General features: G+C 33.4%; 2 protein-coding genes across 2 annotated transcripts; one reads left to right on the forward strand and one right to left on the reverse strand.

Annotated features, from left to right (window-relative positions):
• Positions 1-1,439: 1,439 nt before the first annotated feature.
• On the reverse strand, positions 1,440-7,385 carry LOTGIDRAFT_152677 (hypothetical protein; the record flags this gene model as incomplete). Its single annotated transcript, XM_009053200.1, has 6 exons — positions 1,440-3,071; positions 3,180-3,229; positions 5,374-5,375; positions 5,934-6,140; positions 6,880-7,030; positions 7,352-7,385. 6 exons carry the CDS (start codon positions 7,383-7,385, stop codon positions 1,440-1,442), a joined length of 2,076 nt encoding a protein of 691 aa, XP_009051448.1.
• A 12,849-nt stretch (positions 7,386-20,234) lies between these two features.
• LOTGIDRAFT_104408 (hypothetical protein) lies at positions 20,235-21,327 on the forward strand (the record flags this gene model as incomplete). Its single annotated transcript, XM_009053201.1, has 2 exons — positions 20,235-20,352; positions 21,044-21,327. Coding segments are annotated over 2 exons (402 nt in total), but the record flags the coding sequence as incomplete, so codon positions are not given.
• Positions 21,328-22,533: the final 1,206 nt, after the last annotated feature.

The raw sequence follows: 22,533 nt of genomic DNA on the forward strand, positions 1-22,533 counted from the left end.
GAATTTGTGAGATATTTGACCTCTGAACTTTAACATTTGCCTAACAGACAACAATATGTGCATGTAAATGTACTCATTATTTCAATGAGCTATTGAGATTTGAAATTTCTTAATAATGGCAGCAGTTGATTAGTTGATTAAAAACAACACATTTCATAACTTTTTAATTCTAAAGTATAGTATCGTTCCATATATATTCATCTAAATATGAAGCAACAACTCGGATGATCTATCATGTTTGATTGTTGTTCACCTTCAAATTCAGCTCAAAGTATCTGTTACTTTCTTCTGGTCTCTATCTACAAATATATAACAAAACAAGTGTTCATTATTAATGAATATCACACACTATATTTGAGATGTATGTAGTTAGAAACAGACATTAGTCCGAAACATACGCCTCTATTTCAGACTATGGTGGATATTTTGATAACTGTCCTCAGCCATCTGTCCAAATAGCTATCAGAAGCTGGAATAGAGACGGATTTTTTCGGTCAAGACAGACATGTGTGTTCATCCTTGGTAATTTGGCATTATTTCTTGGATACTTAACATTTTTATTCTATAAAGTATAAAATCATTCATAACAGCAAAATTGGAAATTGAGAGTATTTCATGAAAAGGGAAAAGTTTTATTGAAAATATAGTTCGTTACAGTGATTCTATTATGTCCAATGTAAAAAGCAAATTTATGAAGTTTTACGTCATATTTTTCTGTATCGTTGAGAGTAAAAATATGGTAAATAGATTGAAGTTTCAGGAAATAAAGTGTTAAAAACATTGATTTAGTGAATAGATTAAAAGTAATGATCGCCATTGTTATCAATTGGTAGCTGTTATTAAAGCTGGAAAGATTATCATAAACTGACATTGTTATCAATTGGTAGCTGTTATTAAAGCTTGAAAGATTATCATAAACTGACATTGTTATCAATTGGTAGCTGTTATTAAAGCTTGAAAGATTATCATAAACTGACATTGTTATCAATTGGTAGCTGTTATTAAAGCTTGAAAGATTATCATAAACTGACATTGTTATCAATTGGTAGCTGTTATGAAAGCTTGAAAGATTATGACATTGTTACTATTTGATATCAATTATTATTTTCTAGAAAAAAGGCAGAAAATAGTCTTCTCTAATCCTGTTCATATTCCATGTCAATAAAACATAATTAAAATAGAAGTCAATGGTCTCTTTCCGGTACTTTTTTTTTATTAAATGTACATAAAAGAATAATCAAAATATATGTCAGCAGACATCTCTACTTGTAGAAACAAATTAAACACAAAGAAATACATTCAAATGGTTGTTACACAATGCTATCACTAGATACAGCTAGTCCCACCGGTAGAGTTTGGTATGCCACCCAATAAACTCAGTACCTCCTTTATCAGTTGAGCACATGAAAACTGAAAATAATTTAGAAAAATATCTGGCACTAGTCTAGATTTGATCCCCTCTGAAGGAAGGTAGAATATACAGATTGACGTTTGATTTTGTAAAATTCTAATCTTTGCGACACATCACACCACCTACTGATACATATTCTTAACATACCATTCTGGTCATATATTATAACATTATCATTCTTTAGTTTTATTCTTAACATACCGTTCTGGTCATATATTATAACATTATCTTTCTTTAGTTTTACTCTTAACAAACCATTCTGGTCATATATTATAACATTATCATTCTTTAGTTTTATTCTTAACATACCGTTCTGGTCATATATTATAACATTATCATGCTTTAGTTTTATTCTTAACATAACATTTAGGTCATATATTATAACATTATCATTCTTTAGTTTTATTCTTAACATACCATTCTGGTCATATATTATAAGATTATCATTCTTTAGTTTTATTCTTAACATACCATTCTGGTCATATATTATAACATTATCATTCTTTAGTTTTATTCTTAACATACCGTTCTGGTCATATATTATAATATTATCTTTCTTTAGTTTTTTTCTTAACATACCATTCTGGTCATATATTATAATATTATCTTTCTTTAGTTTTATTCTTAACATACCGTTCTGGTCATATATTATAATATTATCTTTCTTTAGTTTTTTTCTTAACATACCATTCTGGTCATATATTATAATATTATCTTTCTTTAGTTTTATTCTTAACATACCGTTCTGGTCATATATTATAATATTATCTTTCTTTAGTTTTTTTCTTAACATACCATTCTGGTCATATATTATAATATTATCATTCTTTAGTTTTATTCTTAACATACCGTTCTGGTCATATATTATAACATTATCTTTCTTTAGTTTTATTCTTAACATACCGTTCTGGTCATATATTATATTATCTTTCTTTAGTTTTTTTCTTAACATACCATTTAGGTCATATATTATAACATTATCATTCTTTTGTTTTATTCTTAACATACCATTCTGGTCATATATTATAACATTATCATTCTTTTGTCTTATTCTTAACATACCATTTAGGTCATATATTATAACATTATCATTCTTTAGTTTTATTCTTAACATACCATTTAGGTCATATATTATAACATTATCATTCTTTAGTTTTATTCTTAACATACCATTCTGGTCATATATTATAACATTATCATTCTTTAGTTTTATTCTTAACATACCGTTCTGGTCATATATTATAATATTATCTTTCTTTAGTTTTTTTCTTAACATACCATTCTGGTCATATATTATAATATTATCTTTCTTTAGTTTTATTCTTAACATACCGTTCTGGTCATATATTATAACATTATCTTTCTTTAGTTTTTTTCTTAACATACCATTCTGGTCATATATTATAACATTATCATTCTTTAGTTTTATTCTTAACATACCGTTCTGGTCATATATTATTACATTATTCTTCTTTTGTTTTATTCTTAACATACCATTCTGATCATATATTATAACATTATCATTCTTTAGTTTTATTCTTAACATACCATTCTGATCATATATTATAACATTATCATTCTTTAGTTTTATTCTAAACATACCATTTAGGTCATATATTATAACATTATCATTCTTTTGTTTTATTTTTAACATACCATTCTGAAATTAATTTCATAAATTGGCTATTTCAAAAAACATATAATTCATAATTACCATGTATAGGAATCATGGCAAAGACATTTGAGCAAAATATGAATTTTGACCTACCTCAGATCCAAATGATCGTGACTTGTAGATGAATTGTTCATGTTGTATAACTGTAAAATAAAGTATGAAAATTGAGGTTAATCCAGTATATAGGTTAAGGTAGGGAAGTGTATTGTAAAATTTTCAAAAAGTGTATTTCTATGAACCTGTAAAAATTTAAAATTTAAAATTCAAATTTAAAATTGAGAAAAACAGTGCAAAATACAAAATCTCAGATCAGTGTTGTCAGAGTAATTAAGACAATCAAATCTATTGTAAGAAAAAAACACAGCTACATGATACATTAGAGAATTGATAACAGAACATTTGTCAGTAGAGTAGTAGTACAGACCTTCATCAATTGATGATAAAGGTATATCAATACATTATAATAAAACCTAGAATCCGAATGCTAAAGAGTTAATAGGGTTGAGATCCACAATTTTCCTTGGAGACCAGAATTTGGTCTTTAAAAAAAGTTTCAAAATGAAATTGATATTTAATAGAATTCTATTCAGTTACTATTCTTTCTTCGAATGAATATTTGATCATAATTTCATTACGCCAAGACATCACTTCTTATCGAACCTCATTACCCGAAAGAATTAAAAACAATTTTTAGTTTACAGAATAAAACACCAATGTATCAGCTTTCAAATGGAAATTTGGACATTCAGAATTCAAACTATTCAAAAATGGGCATTTGGTCACCAAAACACCACATAAAGATCGAGAAAGCCAATGGGCAAGAGGGGGTTCTTCTTTTCATAAAATTAACCACTTCAAATTAATAAAATACATAAGGTTATCTTAAAAAGTTTGAATGAACAAATTTTCAATTCTGCATCCGATGACAGTTGTTTCTGTTATGTTGCTGACATGACAACAAGAAGAAGTAAACCCTGGGATGTCTGCAGTCACAATTAGCATACACGACAAGTGAAGATAGGTCTTTACTATTGATTTCAGGTCACCCCCAAACAATACAGGAGCAGAGAAGTGCTAACCCTCACTGATTTCAGCTCACCACTGGGTCGCGAAGGTCTCCTTTATTTAAGTTTCTAGAAATCTTTTGTCCCCTGAATAAAATTCATCAATAACCTTCTAACCCCTGAACAAAATTTATCATAAACTTTCAAACCCTTGATTGCAATACTTTTTAATGATCTGTTATCACGGCCTCTCAAATTGAAAAAAATATTCCGGGTCATCCTCTAGTTATTTCTTCTTTTAGTTCGTGAAAGAGAGTATAACTCACAAATTCAATGAATTCATATCCCACTATGCAATCGTATTTTATACACACCACCTAAATCGCTATATGGTGTGGAAGCGAAGGTGTTTCCAAAATATCAAATGCCTCATTTAAAAACATACAGAGCCCCTAAGGCGCAATTGTAAACATATTTATTTATTATTTCGTTTAAACGAAAATAATAAATAAATATGTTTACAATTGCGCCTTAGGGGCTCCGTAAAAACAAGCTCTTCTGGTCCTTGTTTTTGTTTTTGGTCCTACCGAGCTGTTCCAAAGACAGAAGAAACCCGGTTTGAAGATATTGGGGTATCGCCAAACTTTTGAAATATGATAGAAATGTGAAACGTGAGCCTGTTTGGTGCATCTTCTCAATGTCAACTTCGTCTTATACCTTGACAATAACAGCCACCTTTCTTGTATCACGGATTGCAGCAATTTGATTGGATTGTACGCCAGGGGATACGGTCATTTAGAGCCACTGACAGAAAGACTGTATGGCTTATTTTTATTGTACAATCCATTAAAATCGCTGCGTTAACAAACTTCCGTGAAACAAGAATAGTGGTTATTGAAGTCAAAGTATAAGACATAGTTCGCAATAGCTTAACATTGTGAAGTTGGTGGCATTTCTAGTAATCATAAGGTGACAAGGTCGAGACGGGCCCAACAAATTTGTCAAGGGGGTTGATCAGGCCATTTTTTCTATGTATAATGATAAGACATTTTAAAGTTTGGAGGCAGTGGCGAAAGCCGAATCAGCGTCTGTTTGTGTGTTGCGATTTCCGAAACGCAATCATTACTGCTTTTGTATGATAAAAATGCTTGGTTTGGCCCGTTATGACATGATATATTTAAAACTATAATTTCAGATATAAACTGTTTATTATTTACTAGGACAAGCTTGGTAGGTATATATCAACAGATCTGAATTGCTGCATCTAGCTTTTTCAAACATACATCTGAAATTATACAAGACATACACAATTACTTGTGGGTCTATTGAATTTGTGTCTGAAAGTGACTATCTTTAGTGACCTCTTTAGATTAAGATACAATCTTTATTGCCATTACCTGTTTTTGCTATGGGAATGATTACTTCAGGGAATAGATCAGTTTTCTCTCACATAAATACTCCTTCGCAAACATCTCGTACAAAATTGTCACTGGAGAAAAACAGTGCAATAGTACTGGAATGTCTTTTAACTACTATTCTGACAGACTTCTAAATCACGTCGTACTTATATTTCAAGTTTATCTTGTCCCAAGATATAGTTATGCGATGTAAATCACATAATTTAGCTATTTTCAGAAGAATGACGTTTCAGAACAAAATCATTTTACGCCATCACTGCTGAAAACAAGAAGTATATGGTTGCTTATTCTCAAAAACTGTTTGATCAATCATACTAACTTCTAGATATAGTTTAATTTTCCAATTGGATGATCGTCTTTTTTAAATCTGGATCTTTGTTACGTTTTAGAGAATGAAGTCGATGATTAGAAGCATGTAGACTTACAAGTTATCATACGTGTTCATGTCTGTACCACAAACTATCTCCATATCATTACCACAATGTGAATGCTGTAGGTTGGCACAGAAGAAACTGTAGACTAATTCATTACCATGTACATTAGGGTCTGGCTTTTGTTCAGTTGGGTCACAAGTACCATTATGAGATGCATGTAAATCTATGTTGGAACAATGAGCTTTAGAAAACTCACATCTGTAACAAAATAGATATGAGGAGTTCAAGATCTCTATAACAATTAGTGTCATAGTCCTACATGGTTGCCAGATTAAAGTCATTAACTGACATCAGATGATCTCATGTTTCCTACACGTGTTTCAGATATAATATTTTCACAAGGACAGTTGATTCAAAATGAGGGTTATCTCCTCAATCTTAGGACCTAAGTTGTATGAGCAGAGAAATCTCACGTACTAAAAATAGTTAGCAATATTTTGCGAAGACTCTCGACTTAAATATAATTTGTGTATGATCATCTCATGCTGCCTCGCCGGGGCCGACCTGTTTGGACATTATTATAAGCCGATAAATCGTCCACCATCCACCATCCACCATGAGTTTCAAAATAAATGATTATTAATTGCTGCTCGCCATTTATCGTCTGCTCATTGTACTAGTTCGGATATGCTGTATACATGTACTTCTTGACTACAATTCTGATCTCGAAAATTTCAATTCCACGTGTATCTCAGTGTTCGTGATAAAAGTTATAAACAGAATGTAATAATATATTTAGAGTACATTTGATTCTCATTTTCTGATGAAATTACTCCGAAAACCCTAAGTAATGGTCACTATATCAAGATACTGATGTATTAATCTAACCTGGGGTCATTTTGAAAACTTTGGGAGGTTAATTAGGATGAAGGGGAAAATGCAAGGATCCTAAAAGGGGTAAAGAACGATATTATCTGAATGAAATGTCTGTACTCACTGGTTGTTGTAGGTTTTACCATCAGTAGCACATACTTGATGAGTGGCAAAGATAGAACAGTCGGCATTAGTTATAAAAGCACAGATTGAGGTACCATGATGATGGTGTGGATGGTTACTATGTGGTGGTGGTAATGCTGTATACACCAATGCTAGATAACAAATTTAAATGGATATAATCATTTAAACATCTGTTGTACCAGATAGAGATCAATTCAACTGTAACACTTTTTACAATTAAAACCCGACATTAGGGTCTCTTCCAATTCACATTAAATGAGTTGTTAAAGTTTAGCTGTAACAAAATTTCTTGTTGATGCAATGATTTATTTTCAAATATTGGACCATATTCAGAATATTTTTAAGTTTTAAAGAGGATTTGACGTCGGGTTTATAAAAGTTCTGACGATGCTAAAATAGGGATATATAGATTTGAAATCCACAGGATTGGAATTTTTTAAGAATATGCTTACCCACAAATGAAAGTACAGTAACCAACTTTAACATGGCGAAAAATGTGTCCTTTTGATCCAAAGAATTTCTAATTAAAGGGCTCTCCGTTCATATATTATCTTATCTTATATTACACACAGAACTACGGTCGACTTAATTTATCAGGACATATGGTGGCAATCCCTCTCCATTTTCTAAGATTTTATAATGTTAGAAATAGAACAATCATCTAAATTTCACAAATCATATAATTTCTCTCACGAATAGTAATTTTCATCTGTCTTAAGTGTGACATATTTCAAGAAGAAAAAAAAACATATTTCATCACAAGATTATTTAAAGAATAGGATCCAATGTTCCCACTGCAGTTCCAATGTTGTTTATTGTTCCAATTTTTTTCCATTTAAAAGATTGGACTTTTCTTTCATGAATCAAATTTCTGAGGGATTTCACTTTTTTCACGCCGATAAAAAGATTTTTAAATAATCCATAGGTTAAAATTAAGAAGTTAACTTCCGCATTTCCTCATACACGACATAAAGACAATTATTGATTTAACTATACATTTAATGTCATAGTAAAGACATTGCTAAATTTTAATGAAGAACAATTCAGCAGAAAAATTAATTCAGACTGTCAACTCTTATCTCTTTTAACACGCTATCTTCGAGGAAGTACTGCATCAGTCGGTTACATTTAGACAGCTTGTGAAAGTCATCCTTCCACATTATTCAGGCGGTGAGAAATATCATTGGTTTGGTCAATTACCAGTTAATAGACAAGACTTTGTTCTACAAACACCCCTACACCAAGTACTGCCTGTATCAGTGGGCTAGTGTTAGAATTTGTCAAGTTGTGAAAGTTCGATAACATTGAATAAGTCATCTTTCCTCATTATTTCAGATTTCTCAGAAATAAATGGCTTCAGATAATCATTTGATAAGAAGTTTGATCGAGAACCAGATGAAAGACCTTCAAAATGGCCAAGGTATTGCGTTTTACAGTTATACTAGGAAACTATCAGAGGTGTAAGGTTTCAATTTAAAGATAGATCTGAAGTTATCTCACTTCTTGTTCCTGCCTTTTCTGGTTTGGTTATCATACTTTATGTGACAAGAACTTTTCCTGATACTTTCGTAGGCTTTCAAGAGATTAATTATCTTTATCTTAATTAGTAAAACTTATTATTTTTATTGCAAATTCTGACACATTTGAGCTTCGGAAAACAAACTGAATGTGGTTTGTTGTATTATTTTAATGCGAAGAACGACACAATGGTTATTTCCCTTTCAACTGTAAGCATTAAAATAAAATAATATTGCCTTTAGTTTAAAGGAGAGCCACGGTGGCTCAGTGGGTCAGACTTTTGATTGCATCAAGGTCCGGCATAGAACGAGATAATACCTTCGGTTTTGTTAACCCGGTTTCCCTCTGTCACTGATGTAAAAATTGGAATGGGGCAATAAATAAGGCTGTGTTTTCTAAAATTCCATCGACAGTCGAAAAAGAGTTGGCTACTGCCACTGTCTGTCAAAGTTTTCCCTCATTAGCTAAATCAGGTGCATCATAGTAGGAACTCATTCATTTCCCTAATGGTAGGTCATAAGACTTGTGAGCAATTTTCACATGACAATAATGAAACCATATCTGTAGTCTTGCAGTAATGTTACAAACATCTTAATGTCCCCGTGATTAGTTTAAAAGGGGGTTAAGAATATTTATCTACTACTTTACCATTGACAGGTAGTACGAATCTAGAAAAATTCCCATTGACCATATTTCGATCGAAATAAAGACTCTAACGTAAACTTGTACCCTGTTGGGTTGGCTAATCGCTACGATGCGAAACTTTAAGTCGCGAATAGACGAGATACGGTGTTCGATGCGGAATAATCGATACAAACGAAAATAGAAGATGTGAACACACGATGTACGGTGTCCGGTATGATGTACGATGCGGGATTATCGATACAGTAGGAAATAGTAGAAGCGAATCATCTCCGCACCCTGTCCGGACCCGTACCACGTATGTTCACTTGTTCTATTTTCTACTGCATCGATAACCCGCACCACACAATGCTCTGGGCAGCACCGTGCCTAGTCTATTCCCACCTTAAATGGAATGGGGGACCAGTTTACTTTAAGTCCCACTTGTCGTTACATTATACGCATTAACATTTTGTTTTTTTATATCTAAATGGATAGTATTTATGCATAATATTGGAAGATAGTTATAAGACCTCATGGAGTGTGACCACAAATTGTGACATGTTAGAAACTTTCCAAGCTATCTTGCCAACTTAGCCCAATGCCCGTCTTATTTCGATTGAATGTATCTGGTAATACGATGAAAATAAACGGTAAAACAATCCTCTTTATCTCTTCACATTCAAACGAATAAGCTACAGTTATATTAACAGTGGACCAGATTTCACGAATTGGAGGATATAAAAAGATTAGTGTGGTATAAATGTAAGACAAGTGTTCTTTACACATGTTGAGTCATCTACACTTATTCTATATTATCTTATACAATTGTTATACTAGCTAGGTTGTTGCGTGGATTTACATAATATTCATGATAATTTATTGTTCCTCGACTTGATTTTTATATTCAAGACACCTTCAAGAGGATTACTTAAAATCAGAAGATCGATACGGTGGATTTTCATTACGGTGGATTTTCATTAGGGATACATATGACTTACGGCTGACGGATCTGTAGATTATCTTCTCAAAAGGGATACATGTTACTTCATTATATATGGTGGATTTTCACATTGGATTCCAATAACTTTTTCAGTTGTATATGGATTTCCATAAGAGATTCTTCGTAATAACGGTACAGTGGATTCTTTAAAGTTTCAGTGCTGACGGTTCGATGTAATATAATTGGACCAATCAGTATTGCATAAATTTCATGTGAGGTTATGAGCTTTTGAAATCGGTATCTGTTTTCAAAAGGTGGTTCAGACCCAAGAAGCACACTGGATAGATGGTGGGTCTACCGCATAAACAGTCCTTGTAGGCGGCATAGATTATTCATTTTGAGTTTTCTTTTGTTGAGTGATGAATCTTAATTAATTCATATCACCTTTTATGATTCATATTATTTAAACGACGACCGATTTCGATGTGTAATGTGGGTGCATAACTTCCGAGTGTGACGTTATATCTCTATATAATATGACTGTGGTCGAACTGAAAGGTAAATGAACGCAAGGTGATTCGTCGTAGTGTCCGGTTTCGAGTCACTCGGTGCGAAAAATTCCGATGTGGTGTGGAGGTGGACGAAATACTGGTAGAGCGAGGCTAAGATCGGACAGTGAATGCTCTAGTTATGAGGAAGAATATAAAATTGTTGTGGTTGGTGCCGCAGGTGTCGGAAAAACAGGTAAATATACAATTCGTCATTGAAATATGAAATGACGAGGGTGCGACCTTTGATCTGTGCCGTTATTAAATAACCTCAAATAATGTGACTTCATGAAACAATTTCAGCATACGTTCCTGATCTTTTGCAAAAATTGAAATGAAATGAATGGAGTTTTATGTCCTCTTTTCTGCACTTGTTTGATCTTATGTAGACGGTAACGCCTTGTAGTGTGTAGTGAGGAAACATTTTTCCAGGATAAGAGGCTGGAATAGAGTCAGATGTTTCGGACTAGATAAAATTCAAAATTCACCAATATAATATGTCGCGTATAATATCATTTTACTCAATGAAAGATTATTTTTTGAAACATGAACACAATAATCCATTTCATTTCCACCAAACATAATGTAGTTTCACAAAGCATAATGTAGTTTCACAAAACATAATGTAGTTTCACAAAAACATAATGTAGTTTCACAAAACATAATGTAGTTTCACAAAACATAATGTAGTTTCACAATACGATAGTGAGTGCTGAGAATGTTTTAAAGACCGTCCTCATGTGTTATTCCACCAAATACTATCAATGTATCATATTTATACTGTTACATGTAGACAATCATCTTAGATCCTATAGGCTTGTACCTGGTTTGTGGTTACAACATTTTGGATCTATGTGTCGGTTTTTATAGCTTGATGATTATTATCTGAATTTTAATACCATTACATTCCATTCGAAAACGCAAACATTTTTTTATAAATGTGATTCTGTGTCTTTAAACTGATATTTTAGGCAGAAGGTAACTTTTCCAATTTGAGTGCGAATTTACCAGACCGATTTAATCATACTTTATGTGGACTGGTATATTATTAATCAAATAAAGAACATATAAACTTTTGTTTCATATTCTTACAGTAGTGGTAATGAAATATTCTATTGTAATATTAAGCGTTTTATTGTAAACTCTAAAAAATGTGTATAATTGTGGTGAAAAACAAATTAATTGGAATTATAATATGTGGAATTAACACCAAATAAAATTAATAGTCGAAATCTTTTCTCAGTAAGTTGATGAAGCTCAAATGCACCATTTTTTAGAATAAAATCGGATGTTTTATTCGTCTACAAATAATAGAAAATGAAGATCGTCAATGTGTCTAGGTAGTTCACATAAAGTACCAATGGCATCGGTTATAATTTGGTAGAAGAATATTCGCACGAAAGGTGGGGCAGGGTGTAAATTACGTAGATGATAAAAATATTTTAGTATTTTGACGAAATTATAACAAATCCACGGGAATTTGCCTTTTAGAAATACATAAGAAAGAAAGTTCATGGAATGCTGCTCTAGTATCTCTGAAAGCCCCCTACCCATGTACAAACTAAAAATTCCTCGTAAAGTTTTCTGGTAAAGGAACCAAGGATGTCAATTTCCTGTTTATTGAAGCCTAACTGATTCTCAATAACTAAGAAATCTTAATGTACTTTCGCCTGAACGATGATATCTCAGCGGAGTTTATTTATTAAAGAAATATCTCATATGATTCGTTTAACCTCATAACATTATAACTACATTAGTAATAGTTATTTTTTGTTCTAACATTCTTAACAGATGTTCACGTCTAATTCATCATGAATAGAAACATGGTGATCTTCTAAGGTCACAAGGTAAACTGGCAATCAGCGCTTACAGTATATAAAAAAGAAATGACAAAAAGTTTTATGCCGGGTGGGTTTTAAAAGCTAACTGCCTACCGCTGCCAACGGGCATACCGAAATGAAAAAAAGGCGCTAAAATTAGCATTGTTAAATTTAAGGATCGTAGATTTTCATACTACAAAACGAAACTATTTAATTTGACGGAATTTTTGTTGACGTCAATATTATGGAATCAAAATTATTTTAAAAATGAAACGAAACAAATTAATACTTCTTTTCTTGCTTTGAGATAGGTTTGTTTTATAATATGCTTCAATGGACTTACCTGGTTTATTAATTTTACAACAGAATCTCTCAATAAGTATAATCCAATAAATCTTAAAAAGTATCAAACTGAGCCGAGATGCACATTTTTTACCACCAGCACTGGGTCTATAAATACTGGTACTAACAATGACACAACTAGGTCATGTGCGTTCTCGTAGGCGAAAAAACTTCCTCATAATCATGGGGTCATGTAGGCTAGACGTTTCACATCCGACAGGTGAACGCTACAGGGTTTTCGTCAATTTCATCACTATTATACATAGTATGACATGAGAACACATGAAAAACGTATTCTTTTGAGGCTACCAAATTTTCTATCTTTAGCCTTAAAGGTTTGCATTTCAGTTATCATCTTCCTGACATCAGAATACTTCGGATTGCCATGCTTATAATAAGTTTGCCTCATGACATGACAATCACCAATATTTTCACAAAGATTAGTCACATCTTTCGCCGCAACTTTTTCGATCAACCAACCGTCATCACCATGTATGTGGTCTCGTCCCCCCATCTCTCTCTATAAAGGTTCTATATTTGGACACCTGATTTTTCCAAGTACTGGAAGTGTGCTTCCAGTCTTGGTGAATATTTTTATCCACTACATAATATATCGTTGATTCTGTTGGATTAACAGGAGGAGCATTCGCAGAATTATTATAGTCTAAGTCAAGGATTAATTTTGAAAAAAAGGTGGAAGAAAGATTCCTTGGCCCTGATGCTCCATGTTCCCGACGACAGTAAAAAGTTAAGGGGAGTAACTCTGAAACAAACGACCTTGTTCAGTCGTAGTGATTATCAAAAAATAATCTAGAGGTTTTTGTACGTTTTATTGTGTGCCCATTTAATATTTTTAAAAGAGATTATTGCTATTTTAAACACGAATTGAATCAGAAAATGTGAAGGAAAATATCTCAAAGCAAGAAAAGAAATATTAATTTGTTTCGTTTCATTTTTAAAATATTTTTGATTCCATAATATTGACGCCAACAAAAATTCCGTCAAATTGAATAGTTTCGTTTTGTAGTATCTACGATCCTTAAATTTAACAATGCTCATTTTAGCGCCTTTTTTTCACTCCGGTATGCCGGTTGGCAGCGGTAGGTGGTTGGCTTTTAAAACCCACCCTTTTATGCCTACTATGCCTATGAGCAGGAGACCATAGGGATCAATCTTGCTAAAACAGAAACCAATCTTTATAATGTATTTTCCATGGACATAACTTTTATTTTCAAATATATCATCATACTGACGAGGCTGACCGCTCTAGGCTCCATGTCTACTATTCTACTATTTCCTTACTATGAAGGTTAATTTCATAACATTTGTCGGGAGGACTGGCATAGTAAAACGTCATGTCGTTAGTAGCACAATGTCGACGTCATGCATTCCGTCCGTGGGTATGTTGTAATGTAATGATGTTTTTTATACCTCCTAAAGAAAACTTCCTCGCAAGGCATCAGAAACATCCGAAATTTGACTTTGATTCTCTTTTTTTCTTAATCAACAAAGAAACTTAATAAGCTTACTAATGTTCGTTTTTCTCTATGATTATGTTAGAAATGTTTCCATCTTAAACGATGTTTAGTGCCGTGCTTCTTAACCTCAGTGATATCATTCCTCCCCGAAAGAGTCCATCCAAATCTATTCTTCCTAAAAATAAATCAGTCATTTTGATTCAGATTTCACTGTATTCAACTATTAACCATGTATGGATATAAAATCATTCTCCACTTACAGTCATAGATTACCTTGCCTCTTATTTCCTCCCTGGTCTGACGATTCCTTCCCATTTCCCCCTTTGCAGTAGTTCTTCCCGTGGTCTTCAGGGAGAAATTCCTCCCTATTTGAGAAGCACTAGGTTAGTGGATCTATGATGGATGGATGGATGGTTTCTGGACCTAAACTATAGATTGTGGATTGGATTGTTTTTTTCTGGTGATCTAATGGTTTAAGTGTTTTTCGATCTCATTATAAATAGTTTTTAGTGACTTTCTTCTTTCTCGATAATTTCAGTATGCCAACAGAACGAGTCGTTTAAAGATCAAAGGTTAATCCATAAAAAGTCTTGAAGGTTTGAACAATCATACATACATACATCATATTTATAGTTTTTTGATGATGTTTGTATGGCTTAGAATGTGTTTCTCCTCGGTTTCAACATGTTAATACTGAATTCATATCTTTCGTAGTCATTCCATCTGGATTAAATCGCTCTATAGTTCTGTATAAACCCATTTCCCATGACATTTAAGTAATGTTTACTACCGGAAATACAGGTATGTATGGTATGTGCGCATGTGTAGAAAATATGCCAACGATTCTGCGTTAAAAATGACTAATATCATGCACCATGATGTTTTGTTTTGTCTTCTGACTTAAATACGAGATAGCAATGTAGTAGTTCTATTCACATGAGCACAAGATTTCAACTAAATTCTATATAACCGACTGAAAAAAGTTCTTTCTGATCAGATAAAATGTTTTCCACAACATAAAGTTTGATGATAAAGAACAGTAGATTGGAATTCTGTAATTCGTGAAGATAATGAAAGCCATAAAACCACAAACGTAAAGAGTGGAAAAGAAAATGTCAAAACTTTTAATCTGATGCGGATTTATTTGATACGACTTCGACATCGAAAATAAGTTTGGCGTTACCCAAATATTTCCAGAATATGGTTTATTATTTCTGAATCTGCATTGCAACTGTTCTTTTTTCAAATTTTACCTGACTGTAATGCGCACATTTCGCTATGAAATACTATCTACTTTATCGTTCTCGATTCTTAATCTTCATTGGTTTGGCAAAAAATATTCAACTTAAATTATGTAATGTGATTGTCACAAACTATGCCAAAATCATGCCAAGATAAGTAAAGAATTTATTGGTGTTTTTGTAAGCTTCAGTAAGATTACGTATACTGTTACTTTCAGATTCTCAGCATCACGATCAATTTATCTTAATAGTATGTCAAGATGTAATCTAAACTTTCTTTTTAATGTTATTTATTTTAAATTAATGTTCATGTAGTTGCCAAGGTGGGTGATTTTGGGTTAGTTCCTCTTCGTTTGTTATATTTTATTCAGACTTGATTCGTTAGCAATTTTGAACGTCAGGGTGGTAAAACAAGGTTGTGATATATCTCTATCTGCAAATATACATGATAATTAGCTGTTGTGTTTACGAAACAATGTTATTTTAAATCGTAGATTATCCTATTGCCGTTTAGATTTCAACTACGTTTCTTCACTTGCAATCAGCAGTGATGTATCTTAAACCACGAAGAAAGAACCAAACAAATGACTTTTTTAAAAACTAGTTTAACAAATAAGGTTCAAGAAGATCCTGTCTTCCCACCATGTTCGTTGACCATTGACATTATTCTTTCCCAGATTATTACCTTGAAAGCTGTGAAAATTTTGTATCATATACCTCAATTGTGTTGCCTTAGTAACTTATCGTGAAACAAATAGATCGATTTTAATTTGTGAACATTATTCACTTTTCAAGTTTTTTCTGAAACTTTCAGCTGGTAAAACGGAACAATTTCTGGTTGTTTTCTACAAGCGCAATGGCAGATAGCTGGATGCCTCATTTATAAGAAATGTTTTGATATAGGGTGGTAATATATTATGATTGTGAATCTTATATCTCATTTACACCCATATAAATCAAAGAATCTTTCAGAAGATGAAACATACGGTGTTTTTATTCATCTAGAGGGTGAATGTGTTGCTGCGTCTTTAAGTAAAATTATAGTATCCAGGCGTCTTGATTAGCTCAATAATGCACATGGTAGCTGAATGGATAACATTCTAGGATAGAATTTGATTTATAAAATACCTTAAATAACTCACGGCATTTCAACGGATGTGTTTGAGTTGCATTAGCAAATTTTGACAGATAAGAACCATTGCATAATTTTTGATTAAGTTCTGGTCAATTCCATATGTTTTCCTTAACATAATAGTTAGTTAATTAACCTTTTTCAGCTTGCGTCCCTACTGAAATTGGATAGGTCATTTGTCCGAAGATCTTATAGCGTGAAATGTTTAGTAACACATCTTTCATGTTCTGTTAATATTATCATTATCGATTTATTGACCACTCTTTTAACAGTAAATACATTTTGTTATTGTAATATTTGCTTTACAAGCTGATTAAGCTTACTTAAAGAATCCCATATATTTTCCAGATTTAAAATCCCACATCTCTCTTACTATTCAACAAAATCGCACTACATAAGTTTATGCTGTCGTCACTTCCAAGTCCTTATCAACATTTTCGCGCAAAATATTACAAATGACATCATATATTCAGTTTTGGCACGAGTTGGTGCCTACTAAAGGGACATACATGTAATATTTAGACAACTATATTCTTTAAAACAATGTTCAGTTAGTATGCCACCCGAAGACGTTACCGTTACAGCTATGATGCGAAACTAAGGTAGATCTCCATTGCCAGTAACTCTACCAAGCACAGTGCCAAAATAATACTATTTAGTTAGCCAAATGTTGTTGATGTCAAATCAAATCTTGCCTGTTATGCTATTACATTTTCACCACGATTCACATCCGAAAAAGTCATTTCACTTCAGATTTATATTTGTTTGACTGTAAATACCATAATAATTCAATATGTTTATGTGTTTATCTTTACATTACTGCAATAAATGAATACTTTTTACTCGACTACTAAATATATGCCGAAAATTTACAAAGACCAGTTGTTGTAGCTATCAACAAATATTGTTATGTGGGAAATTGGGAATGCTCAACCAATACAAAGCTGTAATAATCCATTTAGTATGATCTTGAATTGGTTCATTGAAGAAAAATCCTGACTAACCTCGCTTAAACTATATATCCAAGAAATGGTGATATATTCTGCAAAATTAACCAATACCGAACAACGGCGTATAGGATTCCATAGCCAATGAATATGGCACTTCATTATAAGTAAAAGAAAAGAAATTGACAACGGACCACCATGATTGCATCTTCCAAGTATATATATATGATGCTAAATCATCAATTTGTTTTTAGAACAAGCGGTAATACAGTTAGGGAATTCAGTACATGTGGCAAATTTCATTATAAAAAAATGACAACGGACCACCTGGATTGTACTGCTAGTTGAACAGGTGATGGCAGGTACGTTTAAAATACACACTTCACAAATTAGTTTTATCTCTGATCTAAATTTCCTTTACATTATACTTTCATGTAGAAATATTGTACTTAAAAAAAATTTCCAAAAAACCAGCTGTTTCATTGATGTCATCAACACCATTAAACATCGTGATATACAATACCCAGGTAACATCAACACAAAAAAATATGTTCCCAAAACAACAGGAGTAGACAAAATTATCATCGTTAGTTTAATTTATAGCCATTTTTTTTCTGGCATGATATACTTTCAACACCCTGTTTTTTTGTTAAAAAGTGGCATGAAATTTAATAAGTGCAATGTTCGTCGATTGCATATTGATAGTCTCAAGGTACATTTCTAATAGGTATTCGGCAAGGGTTGCAAAAAGGCAAAAAAGCAAAAAAATGACAGCTCTTTTGGCTGTATCAAAACATTCCATGCAATTCTGGGAGAGGATCATCTTAAGGCATCAGGACAACGGCTTATAACTTTAGTTTGACGACTGAAAGTGGCACTCACGGGCCATTGAACTCACTATGACATCACCAGAAAAGAACGTTCTCTACATTGTAAACATAACAGTATATTTTTTTCTTAAAGGGGCAAGTTTACTCCGATTTATACATTACATTTTGATATTATAGTCTAAAATCAACAAAGCGTTAGAACTAAATGTCGTGGTGAAAAGTTTTTGGTGTCAAACAAAATTTTACATGATGCACAAATATATATATTATTGTTCATTGGGACACGCCATAGTCAAAATTATAGTTTGCACGAAGCTGATACACCCCAGCAGCAACACAAGCTCCAGGTAATCAACTGTAATTACATCGTACAGTATGATACAGTATGATACAGTCTGTGAACACTCTGTGAACATACCAAGGCATCATAATAAAGAAGAGTTTATATCACGTTCTTAAATTTTTTTCAGCTATGTGTAATTGTTTTGTTAATGTTGATGATGACGAGAGACAAAATTTACAGAAATCTTCAAAAGGTAATAGTTACCCCTTTTTTGTTGAATAATTATACTAATACCCCTTTCGCACTGCAAAAGTAATTCGGTTCTATCGAGTTCTATCCGAATAACTTCCGGTTGCTTTCGCACTGGCAAAAAAACTTATTCGGTTATAACCAGAAGTTATCCAGATAGAAAAATCTACCTCAAGAGGTGGATTTCGTCTGGATACGATCCAGATAAGTGGCAGTGCGAAACCAAACAAGAAGTTATCCGGATAAGTTTATCACGTGGGGTGTCAAAATGGCTCCTGTTGGCGGGGACGTTATAATGATATTTGACGGGATTAATAAAGTACACGAATTGTCTAGGAAAAGAATGAGTATATATCGGAAGAGGAAACAGAAAATGTTTTTGTTTTTATTTTCATATTTTTTATTTATAAACAAGGAATTTCAGTCCCGTCAACTGTGGGTGCAACCTAGGTCTGAATGGTGGATGAGAGCTGGCATTATTAATCTGAAACATGTTTATTCCTCTTCATGCCATCTAATTCATCTTGAATTTTAGTATCCCCCCAGACAGCGAGCATGCAGCGAATTTTGTCGTTGCTCCAATTATAATTGCCAGCGTCCATATTTGTTTTTAATGTTTTGTCACGTGACATGATGTTTTTACTAAAAATAAAAAGTTATCCAGATAACTTGACTCGGCAGTGCGAAAGCGGCTATCCAGATAGGATTGCAGTGCGAAAGCAACCCGAACCGAATCGAACCGAACTGAATCGGATTTTTCTATTCGGTTATAACCGAATTCAATAATTCAGTTGTGCAGTGCGAAAGGGGTATAATAAACATTACAAGTTATATATTTTGCACTACTCAAAAGCGGACATTGGTTTGATCAACCCAGTCAGCACACAAACAGAAGTGCCATCTTCAGTTGCCCCTTATATGATCGTCACACCATCGAGCTACATGTAAATCAAATTATGTTTAAGTGCGTACCAAGCAGCTAAAATGAGAAAAGCATTGTATGTGTAAGTATAATGCAAGGTAGATATTAAGCCGACTGTTGTTGAACTCATTTTTCTTTTTAATCGTTCATTTTTTACTTTTTGAAGGAAGAAGAGCTGAATTTAATACATGGGAGACTGTAGATGGCGACACATGTTGCGTGAGGCTATTCGAATTACGCATGTCAGCTCAGGTAAGTAGCAACGTACACTTTGTAACAAGGGGTTGGCTGACTCAGTCAAAGCACATAACTCCGACATGCTACAAACTGCCAGCAAACGTTTGGATTTTGAAGAAAATAAGAGAACTGATGTAATACTCAATACATACAGTGTAGCTTTACAAATCCTTTTCTAGGGTGAAGATGATGAACAGATCGTTAAGTCATTATGTCAATCAGCTGACGGCTTCCTGTTAGTTTATTCTATTAGTGAGAGGTTTAGTTTTGAATCAGCTTTAAGAATCAATGGTGTACTACAGAAGGTCAGAGGCAATTCTGAGACGCCTATAGTATTAGTGGGTATGTTAAAAACATCTTAGTAATTCCTTGACTGATTTCCAAGAATCACGCGGCGAGAGCTGAAATAGATCTGTATAGTTAAACACTCGCCAGCTAACCAGGTTTCTGGTTGTCAAGGAAAGTGACATTGAAAAAAGGGTCGTACGGATGGGACCATAAACCGTGACCACATGTACCCCAGGATGTTAAAGATCTCTTGATAATTCGCAATTTTTACTTGGCATTGCTTGTCTTCATAGCCTAGGTCAGAGACAAGTCAGAGATGCCTATAATATTAATAGGTAAAAGCTTCTTCTTCACGTTGCGAAAGTCGTCTGGATCAGTTCAGTTAGCTCACCAGGTTTATCACTGTCAATGATACTGCTTGAGAAACTACATTCAGATACAATAATAAACAAAGACCGCTTATATCCCTGAGAATTCGGAATCGAAAAAGAGTGTACGTATGCCACAATAGGCTGTAACACACCATATCGTTGCTGGTCTTCGCATCAATTCAATAATTACTTCCTTTTGATGGTTTGGATATGGTTATCTCCCATTAGTTAACCACGTTATTTGTAAGATTATCATTACGTAAGTTAACAAATTTGAAAAACGTAGAAGCATATAGTAGCAAACTATCACCCATTACACACTGTTAGGCGTCTCTCTCCTTTATAAACACATTTCTTTTTCTTCTGTATTTCAGGTAATAAAACAGACAGATCTGTATGTCGAGAAGTAACTATATCATACGGTCGAGATCTAGCATTCGATCTTGGCTCAGCATTTTACGAAACGTCGTGTTACTTCGACCCTGTGAATATTAAAAGTGTGTTTCATGATGTGATAAGACAAGTACGGTGTGTTCGCATGCGATCGAGGTCTAAGGAACAAGCGTGTACAACCGTTCGTGGCTTTATACACAGGCTTAGCTTTAAAGGCAAAAGGAAATCGTTAAAATCGTCATCATCATCTTCCAGTACGAGTTGATCGGATGTTGTTGTTGATATTGGAGGTTAAGTGCACAATAGACTTCGCGACAATGGCATGTTCATGATAATACAGCATCATAAGTTCGAAGGAAGAAGCAAATAGTTATATGGACGTACCTCATGGGTTTAACCTCCTAAAGCGCAAAGTTCCAAGTTGAAAATGATATTTCGGAAAGGGAGATAACTATGAAAGAAAAAAAATAGTCCAACGTTTATCGAACACACATATGTTGAACCGTGATCCGTCTTTGGATTTGGGAAATATCTCGAAGTATAAGATTTGGATACCTCTCTATATGCTTCATAGATACCGAAAAGACTGAACTGGAAAGACAGATCGTCTGTGTGACCTATCAATAAGGTTTTGACCTTTACAAATCCCTTTATATTAAAGCAGTGTAGATCGATTCATGTGGGCCCATGTCGGTTCGAGAAGATTTTTGAAACCATATCTATAGGCATATACGAATGAATTTTATGGCGTGTCGCCTGGGCGAAGGTCAGAAAGAATGCACTAGAGTTTAGGATCTCTCACGTTATAATTCTTGTAGCAATGCTCCCAAAAACCACACAATCTTTCATTGGGAAAAACCTATCGATTGATGCAGTCAGGCCTTTTGATAGGCGTTTCAGAAAATATATTAGTAGACCTACGTTAGGTGTTGTTCCAGGCAGGGTATGCTTATTCCTCTTCTGATCATTTGATGCCACTTTTCATCATTAAATGCTTCCTCGTGGATTTGTGCGTCAGTTACGTCCCTTGAAATTCGTCGTCAAATCGCTACTTCTTTTGTTGGTGCTTTCCTACTTGTAGTTTGTTGTGTATGTAGAGCAACTATGGCGGGTGTAGTGACAGACAGGGTATGCTTACTCTAGACAGTTGATACCACTTTTCATTATAAAATGCTTACTCACTTATGGTTGATATAGCCTACTTCCTCATGTGTAAAGTTCATTAGTTGCTATCAATGTTTCGCCAAAATGTTGTTTTGGAATTGGGGTTTTCCTTTTCGGTTCGGATCGTTAGTGTACTCGGTTGTTTATTCAAGTTGGAAGAATAGAATGAAAAGTAAGCTTATTAAGGACATCAATTAAGATTGGATGGCATTATTTGAAGCAAGATCTTTGCTGAAGATGTGGTTTTCGTCCATTCGAGATTTAAATGATATCAATAAATTTTCATATGACCAGGATCAATGTCGTT

The sequence above is a fragment of the Lottia gigantea genome (assembly GCF_000327385.1).
Source record: "Lottia gigantea unplaced genomic scaffold LOTGIsca_2, whole genome shotgun sequence".
Classification (NCBI taxonomy): Eukaryota; Metazoa; Mollusca; class Gastropoda; family Lottiidae; genus Lottia; species Lottia gigantea.